General features: G+C 38.6%; 2 protein-coding genes across 9 annotated transcripts in view; one reads left to right on the top strand and one right to left on the bottom strand.

Annotated features, from left to right (window-relative positions):
• scaper (S-phase cyclin A-associated protein in the ER) overlaps window positions 1-1,674 on the top strand; it is a 104,030-nt gene extending 102,356 nt beyond the window's left edge. For all 5 annotated transcript variants that reach the window (XM_035395717.1, XM_035395712.1, XM_035395714.1 and 2 more), the window contains 2 exons: window positions 235-286; window positions 815-1,674. In XM_035395717.1, coding sequence (XP_035251608.1) covers window positions 235-286; window positions 815-918 — 156 coding nt within the window. In that variant the 3' untranslated portion in view covers window positions 919-1,674. The remainder of the gene's footprint in view (window positions 1-234; window positions 287-814) is intronic.
• Window positions 1,675-7,368: 5,694 nt separating this feature from the next.
• Window positions 7,369-13,926, bottom strand: isl2a (ISL LIM homeobox 2a). Of its 4 annotated transcripts, none has more exons than XM_035396370.1 (6): window positions 13,764-13,926; window positions 12,979-13,168; window positions 12,198-12,460; window positions 10,202-10,497; window positions 9,090-9,257; window positions 7,369-8,224 (listed from the first exon to the last, which is right to left on the bottom strand). In XM_035396370.1, the coding sequence occupies exons 1-6, from the start codon at window positions 13,819-13,821 to the stop codon at window positions 8,108-8,110; spliced, it is 1,092 nt and encodes a 363-aa protein (XP_035252261.1). In that variant the 5' UTR covers window positions 13,822-13,926; the 3' UTR covers window positions 7,369-8,107. The 4 variants fall into 4 exon arrangements, with proteins under 4 accessions (XP_035252261.1, XP_035252263.1, XP_035252260.1 ...); XM_035396372.1 differs by having other exon boundaries at window positions 10,214-10,497; XM_035396369.1 differs by having other exon boundaries at window positions 7,371-8,224; window positions 10,202-10,500.
• Window positions 13,927-14,997: the final 1,071 nt, after the last annotated feature.

The following is a 14,997-nucleotide window of genomic DNA, read 5'->3' as shown; positions in this document are numbered from 1 at the left end:
TTTCTCCGTCTAGGCAAATTTGGCGAATTTGGTTAACGGAGGGCATTTCAGCTGGTTGTACGGGGAATCAAAACGCGTACACAATGCAGAGCTCCTTCTATTTAACTGAATGGGCCTAGCAGAATGCTAACAGATAGCATTTTGATCTGCACAAATGTTCATCCTTTCCCAGTGCAGTGATTATGCCACGAGAAGTAATTTTACTTTATTCTTTTCCCCTTTTTTATCCTGTAGGACTTTGCTCAAAGTTCCAGCCAGACAGAAAGCAAGACGTCCTCACAAGCAGGTAAGCATGAGCTCCAGCAGTGTTTCTCCATGAGTCTAACTCTCAAAACTCCCTTTCTTTTACTTCCCTGCGTTTCACAAGGTTCAGTTCAAGTGGCATGAAAACGATTGGCAATGAGGATGTTAAAATGAGGCCGACTTCCTTTCTTTTATCGTCAACCGGTTTTTCTGTTTTCCCCAGTTTGGAATGTCCCTGGTAATGATAGGTCTGTATCCACCGCGTCCTGCACGTTCAACCAGTCGTTGCTTCCATTCAGTTCTGCTGTTCCGCAGCCGAGCTGTGCTCTGACTGTGCTGGGGGACTGTGCATCTGACACAGCCGGTAAACGGCAGGGGCGCAGTTGACCAGAGGAGTCGCTGTGCCACGAGGCGGGAATTCCCCGCTCAACTACCGGCCCTTCGTCCAATCGTGGCAGTGCACCGTCCTGAGAAACGATGTGGGCATTTCAGTCCATCTCCACTGTATTCTGTTGGTTCTTTTTTTGTCTTATCCCTCCCTGTCTTTCTCGTTTGGTTTTCTCTCCTGCAGAAAAAGTCCCGCTGTCTCTGGACTACCTCGAGCTGTCAAACCGTTTCCCCAGAGAGCAGTGGGACGCAGCCCTGCAGTTTTTCCTCAAGAAGCAGGCCGATTGATCCGGCTGCAGCTGCCTCACCTTTCTCACAACTGTATTATAGCGAGAGCAAATACACAAGCTCACTGCGAAACACAACAGTACGAATGACTCTTCACGTTCTGCCTGCGTCGCTAAGGCAAAAGTTGGGTTTGGTGGCCCAATTTTGTTTATTACAACTGTAGTTTTTTGGTTTTTGTTTTTGTTTTTTTGTTAATGGCATTCCCCTAGCCGTTTGGTAAGGAATGTATCAGACATACAATACATTTTCCCCATTGTTGATCAGGCTGATTGAAGTTATTTGTGATTATTGAGTGTATGGATAAAGGGCTTTGAAGATGCTGATAAAAGAATGCAATTTGAAAGACTCAAAGGAAATTAGAAAAGCACTCTTAAATCAGCCAGAATGACGAGCAACTTAATGAATGCGTAATGGTTCTTGTTTATATGTTTGTTTTGTTAACCAGGGCCGTTGTGAAAAGCCTGGAGGCGTTGCCTAGTTTACGGTTTTTTTTCTTCTCTTTTTTCTAACGTTGTTTTTGTACTGTTTGTCATATCTACGACCTGTGTGCGTCTGTCCTGTACATGTATTATTTTTCCGCAAGTACGAGCCATCTTGAGTTTTGTCTGACGTATATATGCTGTATATTTTCCTCTTTTTTTCCTTTCGAAAATGCCTCGTTTCAGGCCTGTTTTGTGAAGCACTGTAAGAAAACCTATAATTTATTTAATAATTTACCTATGTAACACATGTAATAAAATTATTTATTACCGCTCACGGTTGTTTTCCTTTTTAATTCAGTTGGATGGGAAGATAATATATTTAGAGAATGTAGAGATTTTCTTCAACACGGAAAAAGAAAGCAATTAAATTTAAGTATTCAACAAAAGAACTACAGACAGGAGGAGGCATTAAAGATCATAGCCTCTTCTCATTGTGTTTAAGATTTTGGAGGCTGGAAACCATGGCAACTCCAGAAGTGTCTTAAGGAGTCCAAAAACATCAGGATCCTCTGGGCTTCACGAGACAAATGCACTGTTTTTGCTCAGTCTTCACCTCCAGGACCCCCCAAAGCATGCACCTCAGTCACTGTACTGCTCTTTCCATGAACGTGTGAACAAACTGAAAATCAGGAACTAAGACATTTCTCATGACCTGCGCGGTTTAGACTACATTATCACCCACGCATTTAGCAGATCCATTTTTTAAGATAGTTTGTTCCTCAGTTTTCGACTAATTTCAAGCAAGCATTGTATAATTTAACTGTTATACACATGTTGTTCTGTTCGGATTAAAGTAGACTCCTAGCACTCAAAATAATTTGTAGCCTATGGGAAGTTTGAGGTCAGAACAGGACCCGTGAGGTCAGCACAGGAAATGCATTTATTGTGGGTTAAGCCTTTTATTATTTTAATAGTGAAATTCCGAAGTGCCTCTTGTGGGCAGTACTCCATTATTCTATTTTCATTCTGCCTCGCGGGGCAGGTCGCGCTACGGTACTCTTTAGAGGCGTGGATTAGCATTGTTTATTTTTGTTCTCCTTAACGACAAGCAGAGATACTCCAAATTGATATGGATGAAAAAACAGATAAGTTTGACATTATCTGATATTAGTCAAATCCTGGGAAACCTCAATCCGCTTGTTATTTAATTAGTGCATAGTAAATATGTATAGATTATTGCGACATTCAAATAAGCTAATCGCATGTTTTCACTTTAATGCGAGTTGTTCTATAGGAAGGAATGTTATCTGAATTTAAAAAATGGATGTCCTAAGCGTTTCCGGCCCTAGGTGATTACAAATTACCGTAAAATGGGCGATGTTCAATTAGATTTATATTCTATGGGCGAGACCTAATGAAGTGTAAATATGGACGTGACATTGCCGCACCAAAATTAATTCGTTTGAATACTGCCTTAAATTAAAACGGGTTCAGAAATGTTGTGATTGTCATGAGCCACGCAATAGGCTAGGCTACATAAAAATCGTTTTGTGTCCTCTGTAAAGTGTTTTTTTTTTGACAGTATCTCTGTAAGAAGCGCTATACAAATAAAATTGCATTGAAAGTAAATTCCACTGCAAAATGCACAAATTGTTGGCTAAACTATTTTTTTCAATAACGATGAATAGCCTACATTGAATCGTTTATTTTGAGAAGAAAATCATTTCTATGTGGTAAACGGGTCTCGGGAGAAGGGTTAGCCTACTGAATGGCCACATTTTTACAACTTCATTGTTTTTAATTACTATTCTAAACGCGCGGTTTAAATGATTTTAATTAATTTTTTAAGACTAATGTTAGAAACTTTTTCATTTGTGTAGGCCTATCCCTTTCTGCTTTCTTTATGTGTCTTTCATAACCCTTGTTAAAATGTTGACTTTCTATTGCTGAATGATTATGGTACAAAATAAATACAATAACAGTAGCCTACAGGCTACAGCCTGCATGTTTGTCTCTAGAAAATACGACACGATTTTTGAATGTATACTTTGACTTAAGGTTTGCTGTGAGGATGACTGTTTTTGTTTTGGAAACAAATATTGGAAAGTTCCGGGCGTTTATTTTATAGACCGACTACAGTTTTGATAAAAATAAAATAAAATTAAATTAAATTAAATAGGCTGCATATTCAAATAGCCCATAGCCTAATATGCAGAAAAGCGGTTTAATGCGATTATTTAAAAAACACTAATGGTGTCAGAATGAACAATTGAAATTGCTATTGTGTTCAGCTAAGGACATTTCTCACCTCATTTGCGCCAAACCGGAATAAGTACAGTTTTATTAATCAGTCCCGATGTGAGCGTTTTACTGATGACAGCTACACTTTCGCGACATTAGGAATTATGATTTTCACATTCAATAGGCTATATTAGTCAACGAAATTCGAAACTTAATATCATATTTTTCTGTATTCGTTGTTTGGCTCTTTTTTGGCTAGACGAAAAAGCATAAAACTATTTCCAGTTCGAAATAGAGTGTATTTATTAGTCGCTATAAAGGTAACGCATCATAATGTAACACGGTCAATAACTTTTTGTAGCCTACATTGCTGCTGCAGTAGGCCTACCCATTTCAGGTGTGTACACACGCAATTCAGTCCTCTACCGCGTGCCAAAATAACGGAGCAATTCGATAATATTTCTAAAACACTGTTTTTGAGCGAGGTGAGTAAAAATATGTTCCGGAAGTAATTTCAACGGAAGCGTTTGTATTTACAATAAATCAAATCATATATATTTTAAGCAGTCATATGTGCTTGAAAAGTTTGTTTGCCTTTCTGAGTGCATTTTAACAGGAATAGTTTGCTATGTGACCAAAGAACACGACGACCCCGTCTGTATAAATGTAACAGCTGTTACGGTTATGCCACCTCTGAGTTGCTTTCACAAACAATTTGCTTTTTCCGTTATATGTTTACAGAATGCCATCTAAAGAGAAAACGTGAGGGCTAGTGTCCAGGGAGGTCACAGAGAGGGATTCAGATTTGGAGATTTGAGACGCTAGATGGTTTTGAAAACCATCTACACGTATTGTCCTCTTGGGGAGACCAAGCATGTTGAACGTTGTTCAATATTTGCTAAAGAAATTAATTGCACTCGTCAACGACAAGACTTCTGAAGTTAGTTCAGTGTGCAATGTTTAATGTGTTCCGGTAATTTGCTGGCTGCGTTGACATAGCCATAGCATCATCTTGTGGATGCTCCAAGTGATTAATGGAAAAGAAGCAGTCACTTGGTCACAGGCAATTATAATAAGCACTCACCAGATTGGTTTGTACGGTAGGCTATTTGCTTTGTAAAAGCTTACCTGGGTGTCAAGAAAGAAAAAAAAGTAGCTTTCCTCATCGATTTGGACGTTACCGCAACGGTAAATTACAAAGTTGTTTGTCCGTCAGTATTTTGCAGTCTTTTTCATAAATAAAGCACCATGTTTCCTAATCTTAGGATGTGACGTTTCACGTTACCATTGGAAATAATTCCCTGATTAGCATTAGTATGTGTAAAAAAAACCTCCATACTGGCATTATAGGGCGTTTTCATTTACTGTTACAATTATTCCGCCCCTCTGTTACAATTATACAGACTCGGTCGTATGTAACTTGTACTTGTACTTTGCTTGCTTGTACTTTGGTTTCAATTGTATTCGACTGGATTAAGTAATGGACGTAATTGAAACGAGTAATGACTACTGACATGTCAGAACTGTTTGAAGTAAAATTTCATAGTGATAGGCTAAATATTTTAAATGAGCAAAATTCTCTACTACTACTACTACTAGGCTACTATTAATACTACTACTACTACTACTACCAATAATAATAATAATAATAATAATAATGTATTTGTATCAATACATGTTTATTTGCTGTACATTAATGGAAACATGTAAGAAAAATGGATACGTTGTCGTTTATAATTTCCTGCTTTGTTTGACACCCTTTCTGTAGCGGAACTAAAATATGTGACATAACAAATGCGCATATTTCTGTTAGTTCGCTTTTTTGCCTGCAGTTAGGCTAGTGTAGTGAATGAAAATAAATATACAGTATATCACTACTGATAGTGAATGGCTGCATTTGTACGAATGGAAGAATGAATGCATTCCTTCACGAGTTTGACAACAGCCAAATAGCCAAATAGCCTATAATGTAAATTAGACAGGTGCGTGGTTCATGATATTGATCTTCTCAGCTGTAACCCCGGGCCACCTAACTTGAGTAATTACGTGCCCTTAGTTGTTTTTCTTGAAGTTTTAATCCTTTCTTATCTTTCTTATTGTTTCCTTCACTGGGCATTCCATAAATACCCCCAAATCGACCATTATTCATACATATTTGCAATTAAAATAAACGATTAGTAAAAAATAAAGATGGACGGGTTCTTGCAGTGTTAATGGAAAATGCATGGCACACACAGAACAAATGTATTTGTGTTTTTTTTTTACATTCGCCTTGCTTTTTAGAATTGAAAAAAATGAACTTAGTGTGAGCCTTGAAGAGAACCAATAATTTGCGCGCGAGATTATTGTTAAGTAATAGACTCTGAAATGATGAACGGTCTCTTTGGTTATTTATATAATCTGCTAATTCTGCTTTGCTATAGCCTATATATCAATCTACATAGCCATCAGTATGATTGACAGCCACTGACAGCGATTATTTGGCTTTACACAGGCCTGTGGGAAAAGGGAATCCTTTCATTGTTAAGTGAAACCCTGCCTTCGGTTTCCATCAGTGCCCTGGAGCGCTTGTCCAGTTTTCAGGTAGGCTAACTTATTTCCTGCTATCAAGAACCCCCATCCTGGGAGACAAATTGTCGAGGTCTGAATTCCGAAACGTCTCTCCAACTAGGCCGAGACTGGGCGCGTTGTGTCCAGCGGCGATTCCCAGTCTGGAACGAAAATAAACCCTGGACACACCAGAGTGACTCTGCAAGCCGGGGTTCCCCTTCCACGCCTCCTCCTGTGAACCAAAGAGGTGGGTTTGTTGTGGCTTCAGTCAATGTATCGTTTGCAGGTGATGCCAAGGACAGATAAGCAGTCGCCGATCCTTGCCCTGCGTCTAGACTTGTGACATAACAAGTGAAACTGGACTGATCACATCGCAAATCCACCCAAGCTGCAAGATGACCAAGCCAGTAACCTCCTCCCCCTTTCTCCGCAGCCTGTGGCCATTCTTAAAACATTCGCCAGTATGTAAAGGGTTAGTCATATTCAAACGGACGCTGACAAGTCTAATTTTGTTACGGCTTCAAGCGCTTGGCCTAATTGAAAACAGTCTAAAACAGCGAACACGCATGTAATTTTAATTAAAGGGATTACTAATATTGCCTTTGCTGCCAACATTTACCCTACCGTTTTCGGGGTCACGTTTAAACTGTATTGTTATATTAATCAAAGTTTTTGTTTGTTTGTTTGTTTTAACATAATTAGGCCACAATAAATTGAGTTTTCTGTCATTAATTTAATGATAAATTGTGGAATACTCTCATAATAGATCATATGCGACAATTCATAGGCCAACACAATTTCCCATAAATCATCGTTTAATTTAGTTACTGTCATTTGCTCTCTTCATGATTCTCTCTGCAGTTAAAATTAATTGACCTTTCGCTTTGAAATTAGTCATATTTAATTTGATATTAATGGGGATTATTCTGACTGGAGGGAGGCTTGGGGTCCTCTATTTTATTAAGTGCAAAGTAATTAACGAAAATATATGCTGCGAATGGAAATATAAAGTATTTACATCAGGGACTACTGAGTCTGGTCTTCAGCAAGATTGAAATTAGTCGAAAATGATACAGTAGGCTAATGAGCTAGAAGAAGGACTGATAGGCTTTGTTATCAAATGGATTTGACTTTCGGGTTGCTTAATAAGTTCTGGGCATGGTGTCAAAATGAATGAACTTGGAAGTCTGGTATCCATCTCTCAACAAAGTGCACGGAGATCAACTAATAAAGCTGAGACTACGTCCAAACAATCTAGCGTGATATCTGGCACTGATTCAGAGTGATCATGAAATGTGTACATACTTTGCGCGCTGAGCTTTACAGCGTATACAAAGTTTCTCAGGCATGAAATCAGCATTTAACATCGGTTTATTAAGATCAATTATTAATCCCTGTATGAACTGTTGTTCTGACAATAAATAACAATAACTTACGTCCGTTCGAGAGGCTCAAACAATTTGTCCTCCGTCCATTACGATAAAATATTTTACAACAAGAGTCTGTTTTATATAATCTTCTGAAATCATGCGCATTAAGACAAACACGGGGGTCTCTGGACTCAATAACAAAATATGAAAAAATCACGTTGAAGAAAGACACAATGATCACCATTAATTAAAAAAATGCTCATAACGCTGAACACAGAAGAGTCTATTGCTCCTAATCAATTTCGGGAAGGTTTGTTTGTATATCCATTGCAAGTTCTTCTTTCTTGTTGGATTCACGCGATGACGTCACTGTAGTGGCACTTTCTGGTCGCACAGGGTACTGTCGAAAGCCGAGATGCTTGGAAAATTATTTAGACAGCATCTTTGTGTGCGTCTTTCGAGGGCGTTGTTCACACACTCTGCAGCTTCTCGAATTCTCTTTGAAAGAAATTCTTCCTTGGACGCTGTGTTAAGCTTGTCTGGTCTGTTCTCATGCAGGGTGTCGGGAGCATGCTTGTCCAGTGGACCATCGGTAATTGGCCTGTCTCACGTCTCGACGGGGCTCGGTACCATGCTGTTAGGAGTGTCAGGGAGCTGCGAGGATAGAGAAGTCACGTCGCTGCCAGAAGAATTACCCAGGGAGCCAGATTCCGAAAAAGATACCTAAGAGAAAATGTAGTGTCATTCCGTTTGAAAATAACCACAAACCGTAAAAATGAATTAAAACAGGCATAATTTTAGAGACGCGTTTAATCGATAGGCTGTGGACCCAGGTAAAATGAGTTGACGTATCGTTGTGTATGGAGTAGGCAATGGCGAGTGCCAGTGATTGGGCCTACAAGCATTTAATCAAATTCGGTGGGTGTATTCAAATATATGGTAAATTAGCCCGCGTAAAAGATCAATGTGTTGTGTTGAAGGGGGTTGAATGAACTACTCAACCTGCAAAGTGACTGCCATTCAAGTGTTAGCTGCTGCAACATCTACACAGTGGCAGAATTGTGTCGTAGCATGTGTGTCCAGTGACATTCAATAGGCTAAAAGTGTATTGAGTCAAAGGGGGGGGGGGGGGGGGGGGGGGGGGGGGCACTGACTAGAGGCTGGAGGTCATGAGAGACCACAGTCCCATTAAGGATGGGAAGGATGCTCTTGAAAGATGGATTTTTACAGCACATATCTTTTGATGGATAGCAAAAATATACACACTTTCCATTACGATAGTGGTTTACTTCTGAAATTCTAGGTTAATACTCTTTTGACCTGACAAAATGGAAAAAATTCAAACATTTTCATTTATGTCAATTATTTTAAGCTGAAGGAAGATGTGATTATACACGGCATACTTATATTTGTGTGCAAATGTGTGTGTGTGTGCGTGCATGTGTGTGTGTGCACGTGTGTGTGTGCATGTGGGTGAAAGAGGACAGAGAAAGAGAGACAGCATGTGCGGTGTGAGGGGAGGGTGTGTGTGTGCGTGCGTGTTTGTGTGTGTGGAGAGGGGATGTGTGTGTATGATCTTTCCCCTTACCAACTGCTGAAAGGCTGGTTGTTCCAGGTCGCTCTGCAAGGCAAACTCGCTCAGTGCTTTCCAAGGTGGCTGATAGGTTTGCACCTCCACTGGGTTACCCTGCACTGCACTGTCGTGTCTGATAGGGCTGCCTGCTACAAGAGGTGTGCCTGTGAGTCCTTGTAGATTCTGAATGGGAAAAAAATAAGTCAGACCACTGAAGTGAAAACAACTGGAATTTTTATATTTAAAACTGTGAAAAAGATATGCAGGCAACTGCCCTGGATGTACAAATGTACAAATTTAGTTCACATTTCAAAGAAGTACCAATACAAATCTACACACTCACACACACGCGCACACAAAATGTGTGCACACACACACTCACACAAAATGCATACACACACACACACACACACAGACTCACACTCACACACACACATACACATTTCCTCCTGAACATGTTATGAGTTTTTTACAATATGCTCTGCCCCCCCCCCCCCCGCCCCCCCCGCACACACACACAAAAAGATATATAGGCCTATATTTAAAAAAATACTGATGTCTGATCCATTGCTTAGCCACAACATGCATTACGTATTATTGCATTGAAAATGTATTCCAGAGTGATTTATCAGATTATTCTGTCTATTTTGACCATACTAAAAGACTGAAATCTAAATCAAGAAAATCCCTTTACGTCTCATCGCCTACTTTGAAGTGGGAGGAGGAGCGAATCAAACAACCACAAAGCTGGCTCCGCTTAATTTCAATAAACGTAAATGTAGCTAACGTTTATTAAAAATAAAAAAGTTAAGCATAAATGCTTTGCGGCATTTCTGAATTTCCCCCCAACTAATATAACGAAAGAGAATCCATAAATATTGCATTGTTTAGGCTTAAAACAACCATCTATGCGCATTTATACCATATATATATATATATATATATATATAAAATATTATTATATATATATATTCATATTCATGTAACATTGCAGTTGTTTATTTCAATGTTTCATACACATTCAAATGAGGCCATTTAAAGCATAATAAAGTAATAAACATAATAAAGTAATAAAAAAAGTATTAAACGCGCTATATTCTCCTGAATAAAAGCGCGATACAACTTACAAAAATGCTTACAGTTTTATCACTGTGTTGCTGTTGCTGAAGTTGCTTAATGAGGATAGACTTCTTCTTGTCTTTACACCGTTTGTTTTGGAACCAAACTCGTATGACCCTCGGACTCAAACCAGTCATTTCAACTAGCTGTTCCTTCATTAGAGCATCCGGCCGTGGATTGGCGTTGTAGCAAGTCCGTAGGGTGTGGAGTTGTTTCTCATTCAGCACCGTCCGCACGCGAGTGGTCTTCTCAGATTGCTTGTGGACGTGGTTTCGATGCGGTGGCTGTCTGACTGTTACTGGATCTGCTGGAGATATAATATATCGATTTAACCTCTTGAACAGTTTTTCTCCAAATTGAAATTAAGTGCTCAACGTTAATATGAGAACATTCGTAATATTAGTTTTAAATAGCTTAGTGTTATTACAGTTTCAGCTCAATTTCAAACCACACACCACAACTGCAACTTATCACACAATGTAAATAATTGTTTAATTTGCTAAAAATAATTACCATACGTTTAGTCGTTACCGACAGTGTTGGTAATAACCTACTCCAGAAAAAAACTTAAATAATGAAATACATTAATCAATAACGGCTCCGATCAGATGAAATCGTCAATACTTAGAACAACTTATAATACTCATTATTAAACGCTGACAACAGTTGTAAACAGCCCGAGAAACTTTAAGTGTATTTTACACAGTGACCCATTAGTACAGACTAAGTCCTGCCGGCCCATACACGTATATAACACACTGGCCTATAAAGTTATGAGCGTGTGTTTTAGACAACAACAACAACAACAATAATAATAATACGTCGGCTATTATTATTGTTATTATTATTATTATTATTATTATTATTATTATTATAGCCTAGAATACTAGAATATCGCATTACATTTACTTCAGTTTTAAATTAATCGTTTAGGAACCACAATAAATAAACATATGAGTCGGGTTTTCAGATATCCAGCAAAAATAGTAATTATGATTTTCCAAAAAATAACAGCAAAAAAAAAAAGAAAAGAAAAAAAAGGTTCTACCATGGAATACATTCGCTTTCTTCTCCTTAGATGAAACTCTTCGTGCAATTATGTTTTTAATAGAAGCCCCAGGACCATTACTTCAAGTTGTAGAGGGTTAAGGGTGTGTGTGTGTGTGTGTGTGTGTGTGTAATACGTTTCCCAAACTGTAGGCCTATCATTAAAATGCGTTAATGATAATCTCAATTGAAAAGTCCGACATAAAACGTCGGTGCTGCCTTACTGCGAAACAAGCAACAGGGTCCTCTAAATTAGCTGGATTTTCCTTACAACGGAATGGGCTCTGGGACAAGTGAGACGTTCTAACCATGCAGTTATTTAAATAGCCATCCGCTACCACAGTAAACAATGCAGGGTATGTCTAAACAATTCTAATTCCCTTCAGGTAAGTCTCAAATTGTGTCCGGGTCGCAAAGGGATTGGAACTCGGGAGCGATATAAACTATAATCCGTTGTACTTTGTGTCTACATTATTTAAAGCTAGGTCCTGTCTCGATTTCATCAAACATTCAGGCCTACACAGTATACTGAATATTTACTTAAGTATTCGGTAACCCTTAATTGCAGGGACAGACTATCCAGATAAAGTTATTAAGTTAAAGTTATCCAGTTATAAAATAATGAAAAAAATCGCGTCCTTAAACTAGGCATACATTTAGAACACCGTGTGAGCGGTATACACTTTTATACACTGTCGTTTTCAAAATTGAAACAGACACGAAAAAGCCTGACATGGCATTCCTTAACACCAGCATGCTTTACCCGTAAATACTCTTAAAACAATTATATAAGTTGTTTCTTTGATATTATTATATTATTTTATGTATTTTGCTCCGAGTGTTAACTCCGTTGCCAGCAGTTGTCTAATGAACTGTAACTTCAGGAATAATAATAATAATAATAATAATAATAATAATAATAATAATAATAATAATAATAATAGAGGTTTGACTGACCTGCCATGTGAAGGGGCCTGCTAGAGTGAATATGTCCGGGGCTTAACGGACTGCCCGCGGAACCTCGCTCCATTAGTAAGCTGTGGTCGGCCCGACAGAGCAGCTCCTCCTCGCGCAGCGAGAACTCGTCGCCGGGCAGCAGCTGCGTGCTGCACACCGAGCACCTGAAGCACTCGATATGGTACACGTTGTCTCGAGCCCTCATCACCAGGTCGCTGCTGCTGAAGCCGAGGTTACATTTTGCACATTTTATCCCAAACAACCTATGAAGGAGACATACACGTGCGTTTTAGAATGTATTTTCAACAAAATGACACATATACTGACAAGCATGAAAACTAATGTGTGTTAACGTTTTCTTCATGCGTCAACTACCCTACATACATTTGTGTGTATTCAGCATGTTCTTAAAAGGGAATTTGTCAAAATACAAATTATAGAAAACTGATAAAAGATTGCAACGCTGGATGAAGCCAGTTTAATGCAATTTTAAACAAACACAAACATTTTCATTTCTGTCTCAAATATCAATAGGCTATTGCACACGCATTTTACTTTGCAGACATAATTTCACAAGATCGTTTCAAATCGTATCGTATCAAAATCATACCGAAATACTTTCCCACCCGCTATTATTTAACTTAGTCTATAAGTAGTATTTTACACGGGCAGATACAACAGTTTTTTTCATAACTATTTTGCTTTTCATATCTACAGGCCTTTTTTGGCATGCAAAGCAGCAATTCTTTAAAATGGAGAAACGGAGATTAAAGACTCCTACCTTACATAATCTCTTTTGCAATATGTCTTGCCTTCCCGGACGAAGCAAGTGCACGTTTCATCCAGGTACTGACTGCATTCGGCACATTTTAGGCAGGCTGCGTGCCACTCCAAATCAGGGGAAACTCTTAGTATGTACTGGTCATGAATCTGACTTCCACAGCCTACACACATAGCGATTCCAGACTTCTCTGTGAGAAAATCAATCACATATAACTAACTGTAACTGTATATCAAAATCATCCAAATCCACTATATTATTGGACATGGTCACAGTTACTAGCAAAGTGGTATTTGCATTTATATTATAGGGATACAACACGTGTTCGAGTATGGATGTTACGCTATCACTTTATTCACAGAAAAATAACGTTTAATTGTACACGCTAGTTGTCTTAACTGCTCTAGTGCGAGAAGCCTACTAAGGTTTCTGTAAATTACAGGGTGAGGTGTTCATTATTTTGCCTGCTTTGGAGATTGTCAGTAATAGCGTTAATTACTGTCTGAGTTCTTATTTGCTTGCCTTGCATACAATAGCCTAAATGAACATATCGAATGTTTTTCAAATTCAACAGTTCGCGCTGTTGACCGTAAGACGGGAAATGAATAGAAACTTAAAATAAAACATAAATAAAGATATACTTTTAGACATATAGGCTACTTCAAATAACGTTTCATTTAAACCAGAAAACGCCGCTCACATGCAAAATGTAAACAATAGCAGGGAAACATTAAAGTGTTTTCCTTAAAAATAATGAATTCAGATAAACACATTATTCGACTTACTTTTGGAATGATCCCCCATATCACCCAAGAAAGAAGAATTGAAAATAATATCCACCATACAGGACGGATGACGGAGAGTGCGATTGATGCAGAAATTTAGTGAAGAGCTGCCTGTCCAGGCTGTCGCAGGCTAATAACTTCGCTGTTCTCAGGGTGGCGTAAGGGGAAGAGGGAGCGATGTCCCACACGCAGCGTGACGTCACATGCAAACTTGAACCCAGACACGTCAAAAGGGGGCAATGGGGGACCCGAGCGAAGGGATTGGTCAGAAGAGAACAATGGATCAAACACATTGGCTGCAACTTTTCAAAAGGCAGGGCATCCATACACAGTGTAAGCCTCCTTCCTTTTAATCAATCACAATAAATATTTTGATAGGCAAAATGAAGAACTGCCACATAACTTCATTAAAACAGATAGGCGGAAAAACAACCCTACGGCGTTTTGAAACAGAAACACTCAGGATTAATGGCTGTTTTGTCATTGTTTCGTTTTTTTTTTTTAATTTTGGAGAATATTTTTTTAAACGTAGGCTAATTGGCTATTTTAGGTTTATGATGTCAATGTCGTGGTATCAACTGAAAATGTCCTCACTAGTGTTAGGCTATATGAGATTTGAGCATGCACTTTACGGTTCTGTAGGCCGGTTCACATAATACTGAATGCTTCAATAAGGCCCCTTATATCTTTTTTCAAATTTTACTCTAAGCAATTAGCCCAGCTGACAAAAATCATTGTAATGTCCCATATCAAAATGCCCATTTAGATTTTTTGCACGGTTGTGTTCGAAATGAGAGCCCTCTACTGGAAGTACGGTGTAAGTACAGTCAGGCGGGACATGACCCCTTCAATGATATCCGGTGTTAACTGATTTGCTGTAACGTATCGAATAAATCTTATTAAGCGGATGAATAAAAAGTGAAAACAAAAATAAAAATATCGAAAGTAGCCTATATCCACGAAATGCATCATCCCAGCCCAGGTGTGCGCCCGCCGTTTATCATGAACTCGAATAGCCTAAATAATGGAGTGATCTCCGTTCAAAACGGTAATATAGCCTAATATCGTGTAAACTATGTTAAAAGTGGCCCATCATGTCCATATTCTAAACGTATAATTGGCATGATTAAGGTTATTCTCAAAAAGTAATTCACTAATACGAAAACAAAATTAGATAGCCTATTATTTTACATAGGCTAACATAAACTAATTGTTTGGCCTTTGTATGCTTATA

Source organism: Anguilla anguilla, chromosome 16 (assembly GCF_013347855.1).
Source record: "Anguilla anguilla isolate fAngAng1 chromosome 16, fAngAng1.pri, whole genome shotgun sequence".
In the NCBI taxonomy this organism is placed as follows: Eukaryota; Metazoa; Chordata; class Actinopteri; order Anguilliformes; family Anguillidae; genus Anguilla; species Anguilla anguilla.
The sequence above is the reverse complement of the archived record's forward strand: the minus strand, read 5'-3'. Positions and strand labels throughout refer to the sequence as shown.

What these genes read in the sequence shown, in the direction of transcription:
- isl2a (XM_035396369.1), bottom strand. Translation starts at nt 13,821, where the DNA reads ATGGTGGATATTATTTTCAATTCTTCTTTCTTGGGTGATATGGGGGAT. An exon ending in TGCAAAAGAGATTATGTAAG is followed by an intron (nt 12,461 to 12,978) that starts GTAGGAGTCTTT and finishes TCTCCTTCATAG; the next exon opens with GTTGTTTGGGATAAAATGTG. An exon ending in AACCAGCCTTTCAGCAGTTG is followed by an intron (nt 8,225 to 9,089) that starts GTAAGGGGAAAG and finishes ATTTTCTCTTAG; the next exon opens with GTATCTTTTTCGGAATCTGG.